We start from the raw sequence: 23,099 nt of genomic DNA on the forward strand, positions 1-23,099 counted from the left end.
ATTTTTGCTTATTCTGGAACAAAAGGTGTATAAACAAAAGGTGTATACACCTTTTACGATAAATTAAACTTTTGGTGGTTCTGCTGGAGATAATTACTCAACACCGTAAACTAATCGTTAAGGTCATATTTTTACCACGACTCCAACTATTCTCCACCACAGAATCGAAGTAAAATGACGTGGTAGGGTCAGGGCCGGCGTGTGGGGGGGGGGGGGGAGTAAGCGGGGTAAAAGTACCCCGGGCCCGGGCCTCCGAAAGAGGCCCCCGGAACGGGTGCCTAACTAAAACTATCTGACAATTTCCAAAAAAAAACCAAATTTTGGAGTAAAAATTACCTGGGGTCTGAAAATCCTAGCGCCAGCCCTGGGTAGGGTTACTCTTCTTACACTAATAGCAAGTGTAGGGAGCTGTTGGCTCGTGTGGCTTGAAGGGCTTGCCACCACCCTCCTACGCAATTTAACCCGGCCAACTGAATTAAAGGAAAATATAAGTAGCTCGATGACTTGGTACTAGGGTGGTGCCTAATTGGGTATTAGCCTAGCTGATTATTATTGACTATTATTACCCTACTCCCAAATCCCAGAACCATCGAAAAGTATCCGCTTATTTTCAGAGTAGAAAACCACATGTCGCCTGCAATAGAATTGTAGAAGGTAGAAATGTTAGGGCTACCAGAAGTCTATAATAACGTCCTTTGACAGGACGAATGAAAGAACCAATTAACATTTTCAGTTTACATAGAGCCACGTAGCGGCCATCGCATGAAGTTCATGAAAAGCTGGATTTTCGTCTGCTAGTCAAACGATTTCCTATTCAAAACACAAAGCGACAGCTTAGCAGAGGAAAATCCAGCAGTTCATCAGCTTCTCGCGTTGAATGCTACGTGGTTTTACGTCAACTGGAAAGGTTAATAACGGCCGTGTTAAAAAAACGCAAGCAAAAGAGTTTCGCAATACACTATAGAAACTGAGACATTCTAAAAGTGCTCAGTGAATTTCTTTTGGCGAAATGGCGACATCACCGTTGGGTATGGCAGATGTAACGTAATCTCTTATTTAATTGAACGGTTCAATTTCGAATCCTGCACTAAATATAAGTATATAATAAAATTTTAAAATTAAGAGTTTTAAGCCCGTTATAATTATAATAATGATTTATCATAAAAAAATTACGTTGAAAAACCTTTAAAAAAAATGAAACATTTTCTGCAATAGGCCTTTATTAAAAGGTGGGTAAAAATGGCGACCTTCCCAGCAAAATTTTAATTTATATGAAAGACCAATAAGAAACTGCTATTTCATTACACGACGTCTGAAACGCAGACGATTTGAAACCGAAAACACGAAACTACGCAAGACAGGAAATTCGTTTTCATATAAATTCAAATATTGCTGCGAGGGTCGACATTTTTACCCACCTTTTAAAGGCCTATGCCAGGGTGGCCACTGAAAAACCCCAAAACATTTATAGGAATATAGGAAATTCAACAGTCGATTTATAGGAGAATATAGGAGTATTTCATTTGATAATATAGGAACATATAGGAGTATTATCCTTGATAATATAGGAACATATAGGAGTATTATCCTTGATAATATAGGAACATATAGGAGTATTATCCTTGATAATATAGGAACATATAGAAGTATTATCCTTGATAATATAGGAACATATAGAAGTATTATCCTTGATAATATAGGAACATATAGGAGTATTATCCTTGATAATATAGGAATATATAGGAGTATTATCATTGATAATATAGGAACATATAAGAGTATTATCCTTGATAATATAGGAACATATAGGAGTATTATCCTTGATAATATAGGAACATATAGAAAAATTTGCATAAATAAAATTTAAATTTGTTTTAATATAAAAGCCTCAGTGAAATCAAATCAATAAGTTAAGTGCAGGTCTTTGGAGAAATCAGTTTACATTTTCTCAAAGAGATTTAATACATAGAGCGCCATCTGTATTACGAAAAGCGAACTAGGCACGCGGGAAATTCGAGAAAACCGCGCGAAAAACAAAATATTATCTAATAATAGGAAAATATAGGAAATATGGTTAAATTATAGGAAACTAAAGGAAAGCATTGAAATATAGGAAAAAATATAAAATAAAGGAAGAATGGTCACCCTGCAATGCCAATAAAAGAGTACACGTGATACGTCCGCCACAGTTATATAGTTCCACCATGGAACACTGTTGTAACTCGATTTAAATCCATTTTCATATTCTCCTAAGGCTAAGCCACCCATCGAAAACGTGAATTGGAAACCAAATGTCGTGTTTTTGCCAAGCCTTAATATGTCAAAAAAAAAACTATTTGGTTAAAAGGAAACACTTTTTGCATACCGTACCAGTTGAAAAACTTCCATTATTTCAACAAGCACTATATAAACAGTAACTTTCAGGTCCTGATTCTCTAAAATATTACTTCTAGGCGATTTCCTTGAAGAGGTTATATTGAAACGTCTATTCTGCAGAATCTACACTCTAACACATTTTTTAGGGGTGACTTAAATATTTGGGCTTCTCATTATTATCGGCCAAACATCTAAATAGTTTTAACGACTTGCCTGAAGCTACAGCTTCATACCTCTTCTTTATTTACTTTTAAAGAACTATTAGTTCAAATATAATATATTAGCCACGAAAACCATAAAAAACGCGTCTTAAGCACCTCAATGAAAAGAAAGTAGCGACATCTTTGTTCGAATGAGAAAACAATAAATAGGTAATAAAATAAATTTTAAATTTTATTTGTACCTAATTAAATTTTCTTAACACTGCGGTTGATCACATTTAATTCTGGGATAATTATTAAAGCTATAATGAATCTCAAGATAAGTGCACTCAAGTCTAGATAGATGGCATCAGTGTGCCTAGTATCTTCATTCGAGACGAACGTTCAAGTCGAACCTCTTTTTCGGGCATGTAAACAACATAAAATTTATATTGTTATTAAATAGCGCAGATAGATTACGGATCAAAGACACAGTTTTATGGTGAATAACATTGTCATAGCATATGTAACATAATTACTCATAAATATGCCACTAGCTCTATTTCTTCACTAACGCTTTGTTTCACAGATATTGCGTCATCCGTACCCTACGTAATATTTTACGTCATCGAATCTCAAATGCCGATTATGCCGTCGCACAATAGGCGATATTATAAAGTCAGATATGCTTGCTCAACTTGTTAAAATGGGATAACGAAATAGTACAGTTAAAGCCTACGGATGAATTCATAGGCTCTTTGGTGGTAAAGCTAATGGAAGCATAGTGGAAGGTGGCCTTTCCCATCAAAACAAGAAGGCCGCGTTACTTTATTATATCGCCTATTAGCTCTACGTCGGATAAACCGACGGCCATTATTTTATAGCGTTTTCCATTTGATTGCTCGAGATTCGCTCCGAATCTGTCTCTGTCAATCGACTAGAGTAAAACATTCCATTATCATATTCCCGCGCTTTATTGTTTTTCGTTTGCTAGTAATTTGAATTTTTTGGTCTTGGTCTGCCATTTTGCCAAAAAAATCTTAAAGGAACACGCAAAAATTAATTTGCTCCGATCTCGATCTCGATCCGTTGATCTGTTGAATTCGGCAGATCAGTTTTGGGCGATCTCCGAGCACCCAAGAGCGGGAAATGGAACACGCGAAACTTGTTCGGAGCAGATCCTAGCACGCAAATGGAACCAGGCCTGAGAAGAGAGGGGGGAAGCCGGTACAAATTACCGGGGCCCGTACAAGCTTTGGGGCCCCACGTTTGAGCCCTTCTACTATACTTCTCCCGCGAAACATTGTTAATTAGAAAAATAAGGTACCTCTTCGGGCCCGAAAGTATGGTTTTGCCAGGGCTAGGGCCCTGAATGGAACATAAAATGTTGATCAGAGCGATCTAGAGCAGTCAAATGGAAAACGCTATAAGTAAACAAACCGGTTTGAACAACCAAGGCTTAGGAACTACAATATACTGTCAAGTGCTGTTAATGCAATTAATATGCAAATTAATGAAGTTTTCGGAGACTCAGGTTCTAAAATAAATTTGCATTGTCAAATAAATGAAGCAGGTTAATTGGAGAAAATAGTTGAAATTCAGGTTGAGCTTTTCTGCGTTGGAGTATTTGCGTATTCTTTTGAGCCTAGGCTACGCCTAACTCTTCTAGGCTTGGTATGGGTTTTAATAACGCTGGTTGAATATCCCACTTCGACGACTTGCTCCATTTTCGGAAAGCGATTATTGGTCATTTTCCCCAACCTTTTCTTTTTCTAAACTACTCATTATTTAACTTCATCCGCACAAACCGAGCGAGTTTATAAATTTCAATAAAGCTACATTGGGCTGACTAAAATTCCGACTCCAAAATTTCTTTCTCAATTTAGAGGCTTAAATACATATGTTAGTAGCCAATAGTGTGACTTCTAAAATTACTAGGATGAATAAAAAAGTTAAAATCTAACGTTGTCCACCTTTTTACTTGTTCGTGGTGAAACAAACCAGTGAAGATTTTGGAATGGAATAAAGGTACAGTGGCATACTTATGAGTAATTATGTTACATATGGTCATAGGTTATATTCGTGACTGAAACGAGTCTAGGTGGCGTTACGGCGCTAGCTTCTCTGAGGTTGCGTCAATGATCTAGCGTCTGCTACAGACTAATTAAAAAGTCATAAACACGTTTTTTCTTAAATAAATCAAAATATAAGCAAACGATGCAAAAATTCTAGCGCATCACCACGAAAGTTCTAGTATACGTAATACTAACGTCGAAGTTAGTACTTTAGAGGTTTATCAGAATTGTATGATATATCTATGAGAGAAGTATCCATATGGGCCATTAAAATGAAATTTGTACTGTTGTATTCTTGACTAAGATTCGATTGGAAGCAAGTTTCCCGCCAAACTGCGGATGTATACACACCGCACCACGGCTGAAAATATGCCGCATGTATAACTTCGACCAACGATGTAAAATTTAAAAATAAACTGAACTTATAAATCATATTTCCTCTCTACATGATGTATTTCATCCTACACTTGGTTTTTACCCAAAATGCAGGTATGCAGTTTGAAAAATCATGATTTTTTACGTATTGGAATGTTTCGAACTTCGACTAACAAGGAGACATCCCGAAGTGTAACCCACCGATTTTGTTCAAACTCGGGGGATTAGTAGACTTCATGTAACTTGAAAAATCCTAAAGGGAATTTATTCAATGGGTAACCGTTTTACCATGGCAAAAAAAAATGTTTTAATACTGTATCCTTGGTTACACTTCGGGATGTCCCCTTGTAAGTGACGTTTCGGTTCCTCAGAATTTCTGTAGCCAGCCCTATCCCTCTATTGAGAAAAATATGCCTGACAGCGACTGCGCACGTGCGAAAGTATCACAAGGAGCAGCCATGTTTATTAATCTATACACACAAATATCCGAAACTACGTTTTATTTTAAAATGGCCACTGCTTATGATACTTGCGCACATGCGCAGAGTGAAGTACGCATTTTTTTAGTCGAGGTATGGGAAGAAGTGTTTTGGCGTTTTTGAGGAGCCAAACCTTTCTGCCAGGTTAGTGTGCTGACCATAAACAAAAGCGAAAACACGATATAAGCTCCAAATTCGAAAATGAATTCATCCAAAAACTTTGAGTGTTTTCTTATGTTCCGATCCAATATTGTATCATTATTTTGACCAAATAAACGTTATTTTTGCTATTGAAAACGTTTCAAGAGCATCGCTGATCCGGAATGAAAAGGCTGCAGCAGCGATTTTTCGTACACCGTTACCTGGTAGACTCAAAGTAAACTAACATTTCGCGGGGATCTGTCAGTTTTTAGCCAGAGTCATTGGCCAAACAGATTATCATTAAAAATTAGCGCGGGTAGAATAGGCAATTTCATACTTATGTTTCTTATGACAGTGGCGTAAATAGGGCCCCGGCTTCAGGTGACCCCTAAATTATGGGCTAGATATCCACTCCACTGATTAAGGGTCCACCGAAGTTTCTCAGGGTGGCCACGGATATCTTAGTTACGCCACTGTCTTATGATATAAGACATAAGGTACGCAGCCGCTACGATATGTGTTAATTTCTTAGCTTGGTAAAAAGCGCACAACATGGCGACGTGCATTAACGCTTAGCACGATCGCATTATGTAGGTTGAATTATTTTGGCGCTGAATTTGGTAAGTCTACTGTAAAACATGATGAAAGTTTCGGAGAGTAGTTCTTCCTTCGCCATTGAACAAAATTCCAACAAAATATATTTTCAACATTGTACAGAAATTATAAAAACCTGTAAAAGGCAATAATAACGCAACACACATTAAGGAGATCACATAACTATCGAAAACGCGCCGACTAGCTTAGAATAATTTTTCAGCTCCGCAAATGTTCACGGCATGGAGAAACAACGCTGTCAAGTAAGGCTTCTCAGTAGGCCTTCTGACGGCTATGGTAGGCCAAAAACAGATAGCAATGTTGCCAGATTCATGTTCGAAATAAACCGAAAATTTTTCCCGCCAATTGTGGTGTTAGAAAAACTAGAAATGCATATATGGCCACGTAGAATCCACTAGGACTACGTATGATCTAGAGACAGCGTTTCGGAATTTGCATATTTTATTTAAGGATGGCATTCTCGAACTACAAAATGGAGTACAGCAAAAATTCCTCTAATCTAGCCCATACTTTAGAAATACGCGAAACAAAGATGTAGCCGTACTCCCTCCCCCTCGTATAACGGTTTCCATAGCGCCTATCGCATTTTTGACGAACCACCCCCTCCGATTGGGCTTCGTCCTCGTGGCGTCTCCTCCGAAGCGTCAAACTTTTAGAACGAAGTTTTAGTGTTCCGGTGAAGGTGTTTGTCAGGCGTCCGCGCGAAAGGTCACCGTCCAATCGGAACCTTTTACGTTAATTAATCATGGCACAACTATCAGACCTACCCAAATCTAAAGAGGAAAATCTTTTGGCGTTAATGGAAAGATCAGGCTATAACATCATCCAGGAGAATGGCCAACGATTATACGGACCGCCGCCGGATTACACAGGTGAGCCGCCGGCTAAAGGGTGCGAGGTTTTCGTTGGAAAAATCCCGCGCGATCTCTACGAAGATGAGCTGGTCCCCGTTTTCGAGACAATCGGACGTATCTACCAAGTTCGTTTAATGATGGATTTCGCGGGGACTAACCGCGGTTTTGCGTTCGTGATGTACATCGACGCCGAAGACGCCAAGAGAGCCGTTAAACATTTGGACAATTACGAAATTAGGAAAGGGAAATTCGTCGGAGTTTGCAAATCCGTGGATAACTGCCGTTTATTCGTCGGAGGAATCCCGAAGACGAAGGGTAAAGAAGAAATTATGACCGAAATGTCGAAAGTCACCGAAGGAGTTGTCGACGTGATTCTTTACCCGAGTGTGGTGGACAAAGCTAAAAACAGAGGATTCGCTTTCGTCGAATACGAAAATCACCGAGCAGCGGCCATGGCGCGTAGGAAATTGATCCCGGGGAAAGTACAACTATGGGTAAGCGAAACTTTATTAATTTGCTAACTTAGGGCCTTTTCCAAAAGCCCTAGCCAAAGTGCTAGCCCATAGAATTTAACATGTGCGATTCTAGCAAAGCAGACTTTTGCAACGGGCCTTTGTCCGCCATGATCCACCTCTATTTTACCTTGTTAAGTTGGCCTTGGTTTCGGGGATACCAGGAATACAAAAATTTCTATATTTTACGACAATTTTGAGATGGTCTTATAAAATCCTAAAATTACAATATATCATTTTAGTCTTATAAATATCCTATAGAGTAATTTAACTTCGTAGCTTTGGCTATGGTCGCCATTTTGTGCGGGTTTTTTTTCTCTATGCGAAAAAACATGGATGACGTCCTGTCATGTGAGACTGAAAACACTCAATAATTCCTTTAAATCTGTGGAGACTTCTAGTTAAGAGACCTGTAGTAATAATCGAAACAAATAGTAACGCGTTTTCATATAGATAAAAAATGTCGGCCATTGCATACCCTAAATATCTTGCAGTTTGTTAAATATCAACTTAGATCATAGGTCTAACCATATCTAAAGCGAGGGTGTAGTCACTCGTAAAAATGTTTGGCATCTGATTACTGATTTGCGAGCAACATTCCGTGATTCCCAATGATTTCTCTAATTTTTCGATGATTGAAAGTGATTTTCTTAAGTGACTTCACGTGATTACCTCCGATTTTTACACCTCACTACTTAATACATCAAAGATCCTCATATCACTTGTTTAACAATGTAATTCCCCCCTTCCTCTCCCATATATAAGGGTCACGAGATTGCAGTCGATTGGGCGGAACCGGAACCAGAAGTGGACGAGGATACTATGTCAAAGGTGATCATATTTTATATATTTCTCTCCGAAAAAAGAGGATTTAAATATTTCCCAATGTAGAAAATAATATAAATTGTACCGCCACTACATGTACCCAATAATCTCAAGTACTTGGCACTTATATTGAAAAACTTTTAGAAGAATCTCGGAGAACGCGAAAGCTTAACAATAAAGTTATCCGCCCCCTAAAAAGTCACCAAAAATGTATAGCGAAATTTCGAAAACCTTATAGTGTACGAGAAGTAGAAACTCCCATATAAATTGCTCTTATTACGGCTTTCAAAAAATGATAAGGTGCCAGATAAAATCTTTTTGTTTTTACATCAGCACGGGGACTTTGCTACGAATTAAAAAAAAAAGCTAGGCTGATAATAGTCCACGATAAGAAAACCACGAGCACCATTTTCGCGAGAATTTTCCCCTTTCATAGGCCACTCTTCCTGAAACGTGAAAAACCAATTTCTAAGCCTTGGGGAATATCGCTACTTTCAGTTACTGTTCAGGGTGGGGGGCTACCAATTCCAGACAAAATAAAAGGCCCCTTTTTGTTGTATCTTCAACATTTCTAGACTAGGTGGCGCTATTTGTCAGACGGGAAAGATCATTCCAGCGCTTCCCCCGCCCCAGAACCTAGTGACACAACAGACATAGTTAAAGTTTTGTTTCCTTTGAGTGAAAAATGAATTTCGCAAAGTTTTGCGGAAAGCCAAAATAATAGTTCTTTTTATAAAATAACCTTGGCCATCTTGTTGAAATGTTGTCTCCCCGCTTCAGCTGCGGATCCGTTTTCTCTCCCACTAAAGAGTTTATGAACTCATTCTTAGGCATTGACTGAACTATTCCACTGCCGTGCAAAGCACAAAAGCATTAACAACCAAAACCAAAATATGGAGAAAACCCGCGAAATTCAAACTTTCTTTGCCTTAAGATACCCCAACTTACTTCTTTCAAGTTTATATAGTAGACTTGGATTTTTCAACTCAAATTATATTCTAGTACTAAACAATTTACAGGCCAAACGATATTTCAAAAATATCATTCAAACCATGTCTTAAAACGCGAAAAAAATGCGTTTTGATTTGACTTTTAAAGAAAATAAACACATTAATGCGTTTTTGGTTTGAAAATAATGCAAAAACCTAAAATAATGCGTTTTGCAACAAAATTTCTCTAAGAACAAAAATTTTAAATACGAAAATTAGTTCAAAATTGAATTTAACGTATAAAATAAGGAGAAATAAAACCAAAATCTGTAAATCGAAAATTTGGTCTTTAATGCTTTTGTGCTTTGCACGGCAGTCCAGGGCAACATTTCAACAAGTTGGGCAAGCGTAAAGACATTTTATAAAATCAGCAATTACCGCTTTTCTTGACGAATTTATATTTTAACGACTTTTTCTTCAACGCGATATTTTTTTTAATAACCTATTACCTGCATTTCAACGGGCTTAAATAATTTTTCACGCTAATTATTGGTTTAAAACCTCTGCAAGGTTATATGGAAAGAGGAAATCTAAGTACTCGGAAGAAAACCCCTTAACAGAGGACTGAGAGGGAGCTTGCAAGCTCTAAGAAGAAAAGTTAATAAAATTTATTTATAATTACCATTTTTATTAAATTGATAATTTTAATTTTGTTTTAAAAAAGTAATATTGTCGAAACCAAATTTATTTACCTAAATTGAATTAAGACCATATTAAAAAAAAATTAAATAAATGACTTGGTATAGTATATATTATATTATATAGTATAAATTTAAACATAAAAATACAAATCATATTATTCCATTGGAAACCTAGGAGCAACAAACACAGCACCCCACACAAAGAGAACGCAACTCGTCGAAAGTGGTGCATTTTCCTGCGTACATTTTTCATTGGTTAGACGCTTTTGCGCCTGCTGCCGTCGGAAGGGGAAAATTCGGAAATTGTCTTCCCCCTTGCCCTTAAAACGATCAGTGTAAAGGCTCGTCCAATGAAATTTGTACACAACATGCGTTAGCGTGTTTAAAGGCTAGCTGGGCTTGTGTTGTTGCTCCTAGGTGGAAACTCAATCGCGAATTTTGATTTGAGAAAAACCAGCAAAATTCACAGAGATATTTCGTTTCTTTGTTTGGAACTGGCCGATTTGAAAAGGGGGTTTTCTAGAGTCTAGTTCACCCCGCCAATATTTGATTTTATAAAATAAAAAGTGGTGTTGCCCAACTTATTAAAATGTTGCACTTACGTCACAAGACACAGCTTTATTTGTATAATCTTCGCACGCGCGCTAGAAAAAGCTATATTCATCTGGCGACTGTAGCGCCGCGCCCGTAGACTTGTAAAAGTAAGAGCCACATTAAAACAAGAAGGCCACGTTACTCTATAAAAAAAACTATTGGCCAACTAAAATGCCTGAAATAAGAAATACCCTATATTTTAACTCAAAAGCCTGAAGAAATTAAAATAGTTGATATTTTAACCTTAGAAGTCTTTAAAACGTCCTAGTTTTTAAAGGTAATTATTTCCAACACTGTTCGGCGATAGTTTCCGACTATATCTATCGTCTGCTTATATTATGTTGATACGCTTTATTTTTTTTAGAAAATCCTTATTTCCTACCCTGTTCAGTTATCTTTTGTGAGCCGCGAGCGTCAGCTTCGTCATCTGCTTATAATTTTATAATAAAGATACTTCCTACTTTTAATTTATTTTTTTCGGTTATCAACTTTATTTTGAAGGTTATACCCCCTTTAAATCATTATTGTAAATTTTCTCTAATTTTTTCCTTTTTTCTACCAATTTTCTTCCTATATTTTCCTATAACTCACTGATAAATTTCCTATAATTCACTGATAAATTTCCTATAATTCACTGATAAATTTCCTATAATTCACTGATAAATTTCCTATAATTCACTGATAAATTTCCTATAATTCACTGATAAATTTCCTATAGTTCACTGATATATTTCCTATAATTCACTGATAAATTTCCTATAATTCACTGATAAATTTCCAATAACTCACTGATAAATTTCCTATAATTCACTAATAAATTTCCAATAATTCACTAATAAATTTCCAATAATTCACTGATAAATTTCCAATAATTCACTGATAAATTTCCTATAATTCACTGATAAATTTCCAATAATTCACTAATAAATTTCCAATAATTCACTAATAAATTTCCAATAATTCACTAATAAATTTCCAATAATTCACTGATAAATTTCCTATAATTCACTGATAAATTTCTAATAATTCACTGATAAATTTCTTATAATTCACTGATAAATTTCCTATAATTCACTGATAAATTTCCTATAATTCACTGATAAATTTACAATAACTCACTGATAAATTTCCTTTAATTCACTAATAAATTTCCAATAATTCACTAATAAATTTCCAATAATTCACTGATAAATTTCCTATAATTCACTGATAAATTTCTAATAATTCACTGATAAATTTCTTATAATTCACTGATAAATTTCCTATAATTCACTGATAAATTTCCTATAATTCACTGATAAATTTACAATAACTCACTGATAAATTTCCTTTAATTCACTTATAAATTTCCAATAATTCACTAATAAATTTCCAATAATTCACTAATAAATTTCCAATAATTCACTAATAAATTTCCAATAATTCACTAATAAATTTCCAATAATTCACTAATAAATTTCCAATAATTCACTAATAAATTTCCAATAATTCACTAATAAATTTCCAATAATTCACTGATAAATTTCCTATAATTCACTTTAAAGGATTTTAAAATATTCTGAGGTCACCCTGCAAAAGAAAAACCGAGCATAACCTCGTAAAATAACTAAATATATATTTTTGTTTCCCACGATAAGGTGACTATTTTGTACGTGCGAAACCTGATGCTAAGTACCACCGAGGAACAGATTCGGGATATTTTTTCGCTGAACGGCGCTTTGAAAGTGGAGAAGGTGAAGAAGCTTCGAGATTTCGCCTTCGTGCATTACCGGACCCGACCTGACGCCGAAGAGGCCTTGGAAACTTTGAACAGTAATTATAATGGAATAGGGTTTAAAAACGGAGAAACGGGAATAATTTTTATCTTGTTCCCAAATCAACCAGAGACCGAGCTGGATAACGCCACCCTGGAGGTCACGTGGGCCAAACCCGCCGACAGGGTCAAGAAAGCAGCCAGACAGTTGCCCTCCGTGACAGCCCTCACCCCGGTTCTCTACCCCGGCTCTTCCGGATATGACGTCATCGGCTATAACCCGACCTACGGATACGCCAATGCTGGAGCCGCTACCGCTCTCACACCTTTGACTCCGAGGTGCGTTGCATTTTTAATACGCAATATTAATTTTATCATAATGAACGTAATAGCAAATTATGACCAGAATTTTGAAAATACTCGAATGTATCCCAAAACAATACACTCTTTTTTGAAACGTTTACTGGGCGCCGCCATTATCGTACAGACAACCAACGAGCAAGCCCTCTACCGCAGAAATTTCATCCCCCCAAAACCGGTTTTTTCATCACCCTCCCCGTAGACTGTAAGGTAATGGCGGTCGATTGTGAAGGCGCGTTTAACAGTCTATTAGTTAATCATGTTTACGATACACACAGTAATATTATTTGACATAATTTATAATTTTATTCCCATTATTTTGGAAAATACGAGCAATTTTCTTCCTCGCCTTGTCGTTTTGAAAGCGTTTCTAAGCGAACCGACTTGGATGAGTTGCGTCCCGAACCAAAACGAAGCGAATTTTAAGAATTGGTAAAAATTCAGGGAATTCAATTTTATCTTGGCACTTTTTGAAGGCAATTTAACTCTAGATCTATGACAAATTCCACGATTATCATTTATTTCCTTGAATGGTTGGCTAATTTTTTCAACATTGCAATAACCTTTTACTGAACTATAAGTTCATATCATTTTATTAACTTCTGATAAAATTAAAGTAAAATATAAAAGAAAAATTTTGGCCTTAATAAGTCAGGGAATTTGAATCTGAAATTTTTTGTGGCAACCCTGTTATAATCATCATGGGTGCATATATAAACCCCATTAACTAAATCTCCTTAAGTACTAATTCCCGAAAAATAATGTTTCACATTAAAAAAACAAAAGGATTACAGTAATGCAATAAGTTTTAACCGCAATTTATTATTTAGAAAGATATGATAAATGTAAAATTGTTACTTGGTAGAAATTTTTACCACGGAAAATACGACATATTTCGAGAATTGTGTAGGTGTAAACTAAAAGTAAAACGGACTCGTAATCAAAGTATTGGCGCCCCATTCTTGCTAATCAAGCTGTGCCATCTATAACGCGACCTAGAGGACAGTACCTAGTGGTGCGAATAAAACATGGGAGATCAACTGACAAGGAGACATCCCGAAGTGTAACCCACCGATTTTGTATCATGAAAAATCCTAAAGGGAATTTATTCAATGGGCAACCGTTTTGATGCCATGGCAACGAAAAATGTTTTTGACAACAACAAATTTAAATTTTCCCATTGAAAATAACATGGGATTCTGAACGATTCCTAGCCCCCCCCCCCCCCCTGTGAAAAATTTTAACAAATTTAAAAATTTCGAAAATTACAAAAATAGATATAAATTGACAAAAAAACATCAAAACTGATCAACTTTTGATCAATTTGAGGTCAAAATCCCATGTTATTTTCAATGGGAAAATTTAATATTTTGTGTTGTCAAAAACATTTTTTGTTGCCATGGCAAAACGGTTGCCCATTGAATAAATTCCCTGAAGGATTTTTCATGATACATGAAGGTCTACCAATCCCCCGAGTTTGAACAAAATCGGTGGGTTACACTTCGGGATGTCTCCTTGTGAGAGATGAATCGATCCCACACGAGTAGTTTTCCCCCCTCCTGGGTGCATACATTAACCCCACCTATGGACATCGTATCCAGTGAAAGCGTACCTAGTATCTAGCGAATTATATTTATCATACCTTTCTAAATAATTAATCTCGGTTAAAACTTTTTGCATTACTGTAATCCTTGCAAATAATACACCTTTAAAAATAAACAAAAACCAAAAGGACCTTTTGTTAAAAATAGCCTTAGAATCTTCCGGATGAAAAATTGGTGAATAAGTAGATAAGTCCATAATGAAAAGGGATAATAAAGCTAAACCCTAAACAAATTTGAAGAAATTTAAAAACTTACTAATAGCTCGTACCGATAGGTCTTCGAGCGGATGAAAACGCGAAACTCGGACCAAATAGATCTTCGAGTGAATAATTAAATAAAATAAAATAAAATAAAATAGCCAGAAAATCCAACAGTAGACCGGTTTCGTCCTATTTGGGACTCGTCAGTACCGTGCGGGAAATCTGGCTTGCGACTATAACACCGAATAGAGAAACTAAGCCTAAATATTAAAAATTTCAAAACGAGTTGCATAGCAACGGAAAGCCGAATAGGGGGAGAGTGGTGGAGATTATTATATACGTAATGTTAAGTTAAAAGGAACCACCTATGGACTGCATTGTACAGGATTGTACCTACGCGAAGATCCGGTATCGGACATGGTTAGCGGAAAATGAATCCGTTTTGTGAAATGTTTCTTTCCTATCTGTGTAGTAGTCCACTGTCATTTTAATCCTTTAACAAAATCTTTGTTTCGGGCACCGTCATTTTTATCTTTAGACCCCACGTCTACTACAGCAGCATATTTCGCGAATATTGTGGTCCTACAGTCTGGCGCCATTATCACTCCCAACAAATAAAGAAAGGCTGATTTTCGAGTTTCGACAGGGCAAAAAAGGCGCGCTCTCTTCATCGCGGAGTGAATTCTACGCCCCGAGCCCGGAACTTAACGGTAATAGTTAGTGTAGGGAGCTGTTGGCTCGATCTCGTGGCATGCAGGGCTTGCCACCACCCTCCTACGCATTGTAACCCGGCCACCTGAATTAATGGCTTCAAAAGTCGCTTGATGACTTAGGCCTAAGGTGGTGCCTTGGGTATTAGCCTAGCTGATTATTATTATTATTATTATTATTTATTAACCATTCGGTTCGTACATCTTTAAAATTAGTATATCTTTAAAATTAATTATTTGCGGCTGATAAATTTTGCACCATTAGGTTCCCCTTAATAAGTACGTTGGTAAGGTGTCACTAAAAAGTGGGAAACATGTGGCGGGGCTATTGTTCCAAATAGCCAATTTGGTAAGGGTTTTCTCCACAGATATACCATACATTTTACGGGAAACATTTCTAATATTTTTGGTACAAGTAAAACTGCACTGAAATATTATATAGTAGTAATCTCACTTCAAGACCTAGTTTCAGATAATTTCATCCCCCAGTATCGGAAAAGAGTTCAAACATCATTTTGCTTTTCTCTTCGTTATGATCCCCTATTAGAGTCCGACGCCGATGTAAAATTGTCAGCGGCGGCGTTACTCATTTTTAGAGCGGCGACCAAATAGTTTCGGCGGCGGCGGAGTTTGGCGGCGTAAGCCTTAAAAATGGGCTAAAGAATATAAAAAATTAAAATGGTAATGATAAGTAAACAGTTCTTGAGTTCGGTTTTTGCTCAACAAAGGGTTAAAAACCCATCACGTCGAGACAGGGAAGCGTTACTCGTACTTCCTGAATTGCACGCGACTTGGAATGTCCTTCAGGTGTTCTGGAAGGGAATTCCACTCCTGGAAGTAGGAGGGGAGAAACGAATGTTTCCGGACGGCGAGACGGAAACCCGGGAGGAAGTAGGAACTGAAACGCGCATTCTTATTTAAAATAATCGCTTTGTGTTGGTTCGGGAAGTCAGTTCGCTTAGAATCGCTTTCAAAACGACAAGGCGGGGAAGTAAAATTGCTCGGATTTTCAAAAATAATATAATAGCAGGAAATTTATGATTTAGTTGGTTAGCTCAGCGGAAGCTGAAAATACATGATTTAAAGAGATGAAAATTCCAGAGGCGGATCCTTATTTTCAGTATTTTTACCTGCTATTAGCGAGCTAATTTTCCACTAGTGGGCGTCATAATGTAATTTTAATACGCACTTAAAAACGTACGTGCTGAAGTTGAGTGACCAGTCTTTATCAAACTAGTGGAAACTCATGCTTGATTTCCACTAGCCCGCGTCATAATGTATTTTCTTTAAGCGCGTCAAAACGTACAAAGCTTTAGGCCTATTATTGCTTGCGTCCACGCTTGTCGTCGCGAAATTTTTGCCATATATAGTGAAAAACATAATTTAGGCTTACTAAATCTTTTTGCGTCAACGCTCGCCGTCCTGACGTTTTAATTTCATTGAAGAGCAGAAAATCAGTGTCCTAAGGTCATTAAAACCAGACATGTAACCTCGAATACTTCCCTGCAAGGCATAATTTAATGTGTTCTTTTAATAAAGGTCTTAATTTACTTTCTAGCAGAGGTATAATGTTACCGAGAGCCCCCAACGTTAGAGGTCGTGGCAGAGGAGCGGCTGGACTCAGAGGTGCCCGAGGAAATTATCAAAATTATAGAACGACGGTTTTCAGAAAGTCCTACGAGGTATTTCATTTGAAATTATTTAATTCTGAACTTGGAATTCTATACTTTATACTATATTCTATTCTATATAATTCATTATTCCTTTATTAAAGAACTAATATTTTCTCACTTCTTCCTCGCAAATGTTTAAAACAAAACTAGCATTTTGTGGATCTTCAACCTAACATGGAATTAATCCCAACCAATCCTTTTACTCTAAAACCTGCACGTTTTCCCGTTCAGGTAAATTTTCTATCACTCTTGCCGATTCCCCACTATAGCATCTTTAAAAGCTTTTATCTATCGCCAATAAATTTGCATTATACAGGGTTGCCATAGGTCAGGAAAAAATAAGATTTTCAAATAGGCCTATAAAGTCGGGAAATTTTAAGAATTTGTAAAATAGTATGATGGTAATATTAGCTATAGTTCTGTGATAAATTCTACTATTATTGAGTTCGTTCATGGACCAATAATTTAAGGGGACTCACTGTTCCCGATATTTTGACACATGATGCGTGGCCTAAATCGGAAGGCTTACTTGAGGTACATCAGTCGCTTTAAAGCGCCTCAAGAATTCTGTTCAACGATCATTGCGAGAATCTTAGGAGACGGTATACGTGAGAGAAAGTTAGGTTAGGTTTAGTTTATTAAATTCTTTAGGTTTAGAAATGAAATGGATTACTGTTAATTTGATTAAAAAACCTCTGCCATACGCCGCTTACTGGTTATTTTTATTTAACACAATGGTTTTATAGAACCAATTTAACACAATGGTTTTATAGAACCAATTTAACACAATGGTTTTATAGAACCAATTTAAAAAAAAAGGTCCAAAACTTACTAACCCCTATCATTTAAAGGGCAACGCAAGTGAGCTGGCATTTGTGTGAATATGTATGCAAAGTGCGAAATTTACGGTAAACTCTGCGTGGTCTCGTCAGTACTGAGGGGGGGGGGTGTAGGGGTTAAAAAGCACGTTACTTTTTCTTTATTTTGCCACAGAGCTTGCGTTGCCCTTTAACCGACAACAACGGCGCCATTTTATCAAAATTGAACGTGACCGCTCCAGCTTCTCTTCATCGACTTCAGCGATGCCAAGTTTGTCCACATTGAACTATAATTAGCCTAAACAGCGAGTCCCTTTAGATTCTTGGTCCATGGTTCGTTAAACGTTCTGATAATTTTTAAACGATGTAAATGTTTTTTAGTTGTCACCTTTATACTTAAATATAAGCTGAAGTCAATTCTGAAACTTCTGATGTTAAAATATTTTTTAATTTTGGCTTAAAAAGGTCGTGAAAAAATCTCTAAAAATTTTCAGGAATTTGTGACTTTAAATATTGTGGCAACCCTGTTATGAAATAGGCCTAAATATACTCAAAACTAAGCCTTGTTTTCTTCTAGATTCTCCAAGATTTAAGCCAGAAAAACAACTGGGGTGAACCGATTTTTCAACTTCAGACAGCAGTTCACGCCATGAACGGTGAAAACGTTCAGATGTTTAATTACAAAGTTCAATTGCCCGGTTTGGCGCCCAATTACAACACCTTCACCCCGCCAAAAGTGTGCCATTACATGGAGGAGGCGAAGCAATACGCGGCCGAATTCGTTTTGACTCAACTAGGAGTCACTTTGGATAGTAAGTTTAATTCGTTTAAGAGGAAGGGCTTAAGTTTTACCCAGTAGTGTGAGCGTATAGACTATGAAAAACCAATTTTTTCGGTGAAAACCTATTCAGCTGTGGTTTTGTAATGAATTTCATCATCCCCTAGGACCACAGCACCCCCTTTCGATACTTTAAAGCAAGTCTGCTCTTTCAGAAAATGAAAAAATACGCTCCTAGCATGTGCTTCCATCTATTGGCTTCGAGCCCTATAATATCAGTCAACTAATTATGTGAAGAAATAGCAGACGACTTCCGAATTTATATTTTTTTCGGTTGAAACCAGGGCATGAAATAAGCACAGGACACTGGACATTGTCCGATAACTTTTCAAAATCTTAGGGGGGTCATTGGACATTTGTCCGATAACTTTTTCAATAGACTGGGAATGGTTTTTTTCTACAAAATAAAAATATTAACAATTATTTTACAAAAAATATGAGGAAGTACCGAGTTACTGAAGTTGATACTTGATAGTATATTCTGTAACTTTGAGTCTGTGCTAAAGAGAGGGTTGGTCCACTGGAGCCGCCATGTTTGAAACTGGTGTATAGCATTATACGGCAACAATAAAACCTAAAACCTGGCAGGCAGTGGCGGCCCGGGGGAGCTCTTCCAAGAGCCAAAAATTGACCCCTTATCTCACTTTAAATAAGTTTTTACTCATTAATTAAGGGGGGGGGGGGCGATCATTGGACAATGTCCGATAAAATTTTTGAAATGAGAGGGGGTCACTGGACAAATGTCCGATAACTTTAATTTCTTATTTCCTGCCCTGGTTGAAACTTTTAGCTGGTGTGCAGAGATAATTTTGAACGAGCAGACAGCTCTCATATATTCAATTTAAAAATCGGGTCGGTAGGCGGCGATACTTATGACCAAAATTTTAACTACGCACGAAGCCTATTAGTATATGTAGAAACTAATTAAAAGGTAATAAAGCGCAATACTAAATGTGGGACCCGATTTCAAGACCCATTGTGGCTTGTCTAACTTGTTTAGATTTTATTTTTGGCGACATTTCTTTTTGCGTCTTCCGCCGAGTGGCGCTGCGGGTATGATGCATACGAAAATAAAATGGCCCTGATTTTTATAGCGGATCAGTTAAGCCTTTGAAGCTAAGTATATTTTAAAATATTTTTTACGATAATATTATTGTCCCATATTCTTAAATACAGAAATACATTCTAGCTATTTTGTAGGATTTAAACGTATTTGACTGATTTAAAAATTGCGTTTTTGCGCGTGACCATGCGTGACAGTACCTTAACATTGTGAGGTATAGCAGGCAAATTTACCTGCTTTTATACCCTAACATGGCGGCGTATTTTCACACGCAAAATGAATTTTACGATCCACCAATTGTTTAGTTTAAGGTTTTAATAAAATTAGGGCCTTCGTCAACATTTAAAATGAAAATAAACTGATATTTGGTTAAGCTTGGCGCTTTTAAATTGAAAATCGAATATTCGATTTTTGACGAGAGTGTAATATTTTCTGTTCCCGCGCGTAGATGTGGATTTGGGCATCTCCAGCGGCGGTTCGGGCGGCTACCCGTTAGCGGCGATCCACAGCCCCCCCACCACGACGTCCGGCGTGGGAGGAGCCAGCGGCGCCTTCAACACCCGCATCGGCTACTTGGCGGCGCCGGCAGGTACCGACAGATTGCGCGAGTTAATCACGCCCTCATCCGCTCAGGCTCCGCCCCCCAAATTCCACCGCTTGTTCTCGTCGACCCGTTTGTTCTCCCCGCCCATGTCGCCGTCGAACCTCTCGCAAGACGAGGATTTCGCCACTTGCACCTCTTCCTATTGGAAGAATGTCGCCAAGTCATCTTCTAGTCAACTCGGTTTACGTATGTCCGTTTTGTTTCGTTTTCCCGTTTACATTTTGTTTTCGTTTGTTTTTTTCCGCGCCGCTTTTTACTTTATAGCAAGAATACTTTTTAACCATATAAATTTTAGTTTTTGTCATCTTATTCGCACTTTTAACCAAATATAACCTTTCCTTTTGTAACCATTGAACCACTGCAGCCTGTGTTTTAACCATTGAACCAACTTTATTTGTAAATTATTTTTTAACCAATATAAATTTTAGTTTTTGCCATCTATTTAACGCTTTTGACCATATATATATCCTTTCCTTTCATAATCATTTAACCACTCCAGCCTGAGTTTTTAACTTATAAGATTTTTAGTTTTGCCATCCTTTTAACGCATTTAACCATATATAACCTTTCCTTTCGTAACCATTGAACCACTATAGCCTGGGTTTTAACCATTTAACATACTAGTTCTTGCATATTTGTATACATTTTAATTTTAACAGGAATAATTTTCAATTAATGTAAACTTCTGACTATTGAAAATGTTTTTTTTTTAAATTTTATTCTAATAAATTATTTTTTTAAAGCTTTTGCAGAGTTTTATGATCCTTTAGCTACGGGACTCTACTAAGGACACTACTCAGAAAATCCCTAGAAGAAAATTTCAATTTCCCTGTTACCAAAAAAAACTTTTTTAAAAACGTTTTTATTGCTTATTCTTTGGAACTATTTCATCTTTATCATTATATACTTCTTATCCTAAAATTTATCTTATACCGGTATTTTCTCAAAAATTTAGCCGGGGATTTGCTCGAAAGTTTTTTATCTTTCCATATTTTACCAACTTTTAGAATTTATCCTTTAAAAAAAGGAAAGCACTATATATTTAAACGTTATTTTTACCTTGTAGCAAGGTTTTGTGTTTATTGTTATTTTAAATGCTAAAAGATTTAGCGAACAGACCCGAAGAAAAGCTATACTGTGTTAAACTTGGGAAACAGTTTCAATTAAGAACTGTTTTTTACGAAGCTCAATTAATTTAAAAAAACGTTGTACATTTTAGATTGTATTTAAAAGTACTCAAATTTATTTTTAAATTTAAAAGAGAAGGAATTTCTCAAAAATTGGTAAAAAATTTCCTTAAATGTAAAGTAATTTAAATACCGCTAAAATTTAACTAAAATGTCAAGTAATTTAAATACTATTGAAAAATTTAACTAAAATGTCAAGTAATTTAAATACTATTGAAAAATTTAACTAAAATGTAATTTAAATACTATTGAAAAATTTAACTAAAATGTAATTTAAATACTATTGAAAAATTTAACTAAAATGTAATTTAAATACTATTGAAAAATTTCCTTAAACGGTCAACTAAATTAATTTTTTTTTATAAAAAGGTAAATTTATTGAAATTCGGGAAAAAAATCCCAAAAATCTAAACTAAGTTAAATACTGCCAAAAAAATCTTAAGAAGGTAAATTTATTTAAATACCACTTCAATTTTCCCAAAAATGTCAAGTAATTTAAATACCGTTAAAATTTAACTAAAATGTAATTTAAATACTATGGAAAAATTTCCTTAAACGGTAAACTAAATTAATTTTTTTATAAAAGGTAAATTTATTGAAATTCGGGAAAAAAATCCCAAAAATCTTAACTAATTTAAGTACTGCAAAAAAAATCTTAAGAAGGTAAATTTATTTAAATACCACTTCAATTTTCCCAAAAATGTAAAATAATTTAAATACCTCTAAAAATTTATCTAATACATATAATTTCCTTAAATATGGTTAAAATCCTCTTAAGTTATCCACTTAAAGAAATTTGCAAGAAATTTTCTAAATATATTTTATCACTTAAGCTAATTTCACGCGATAAACGGAAAACATTTACGATATCAAAATGTTGTAAAAAGTTGGTAAATATAAGTGCTTAATTAGTCATCATTTAATCCCTTTGAATTAAATATTAGTATTTATTTTGAGTTTGACTTGGTATTTTCTATTAAAACTCTTTAATATCAATTTCATTCCTAAAACAAAAATGTAACCCAAATGTATATGAATATTAAATAAAAGCATTATTATTGAATTGCAACTGCGCGTATCATTTCTTTTTCAAGACTTTCAATAAAGCACCCCTATTAATCGGCTTTAAACGTAACTATTAGGGTGGTACTTGTCACAACAAAGGGAAGCCTAAGCTGACGTCATAGGTTACCCAGGTCAAGCAGTGCCATCCTAGTCTGCTTTTTCGCCTGTGTTAGATATTATTGAAACTCGCTTATTACTGTAGCAGGGCTCCCAGAGTTCCTATAATAGTTGATTTTATAAAATAAAAAGTGGTCTTGCCCAACTTGTTAAAATGTTGCTCTTACGTCACACGACCCAGCTTTATTAGTATATTCTTCGCACGAGCTATTTGCGCGCGCGCTAGAAAAAGCTAATTTATCGCGACTGTAGCGCGCGCTCGTAGACTTGTCAAAGCAAGAGACTGTGACGTAAGAGCAACATTTAAACAAGAAGGCCACCTTACTTTATAAAAAGAACTATTTCAATATGCTCCTCTAATTTCCTATTTTCTCAAAATTGTTCCTATAAATTCCTATTTTTTCGAAATTTTCTAGTTTTTCTATAGCTATATCCAGAAATTACTATAATTTTAAAAATAATGTATTAGAAAACAGCCTTAACGTTTGGGA

General features: G+C 36.0%; 1 protein-coding gene across 3 annotated transcripts; it reads left to right on the forward strand.

Annotated features, from left to right (window-relative positions):
• Window positions 1–6,835: 6,835 nt before the first annotated feature.
• Window positions 6,836–21,573, forward strand: LOC149942716 (APOBEC1 complementation factor-like). Of its 3 annotated transcripts, none has more exons than XM_090178576.1 (9): window positions 6,836–7,549; window positions 8,333–8,398; window positions 12,254–12,428; window positions 12,501–12,708; window positions 16,802–16,925; window positions 17,067–17,147; window positions 18,312–18,546; window positions 20,084–20,224; window positions 20,983–21,573. In XM_090178576.1, exons 1-9 carry the CDS (start codon window positions 6,947–6,949, stop codon window positions 21,024–21,026), a joined length of 1,677 nt encoding a protein of 558 aa, XP_090034702.1. In that variant the 5' UTR covers window positions 6,836–6,946; the 3' UTR covers window positions 21,027–21,573. The 3 variants fall into 3 exon arrangements, with proteins under 3 accessions (XP_090034702.1, XP_090034703.1, XP_090034704.1); XM_090178577.1 differs by having other exon boundaries at window positions 16,805–16,925; window positions 20,983–21,572; XM_090178578.1 differs by lacking the exon at window positions 17,067–17,147.
• The last annotated feature ends 1,526 nt before the right edge of the window (window positions 21,574–23,099 follow it).

The sequence above is a fragment of the Leiobunum rupestre genome, chromosome 6 (assembly GCF_980474605.1).
Source record: "Leiobunum rupestre chromosome 6, qqLeiRupe1.1.hap1, whole genome shotgun sequence".
Taxonomy (NCBI): Eukaryota; Metazoa; Arthropoda; class Arachnida; order Opiliones; family Sclerosomatidae; genus Leiobunum; species Leiobunum rupestre.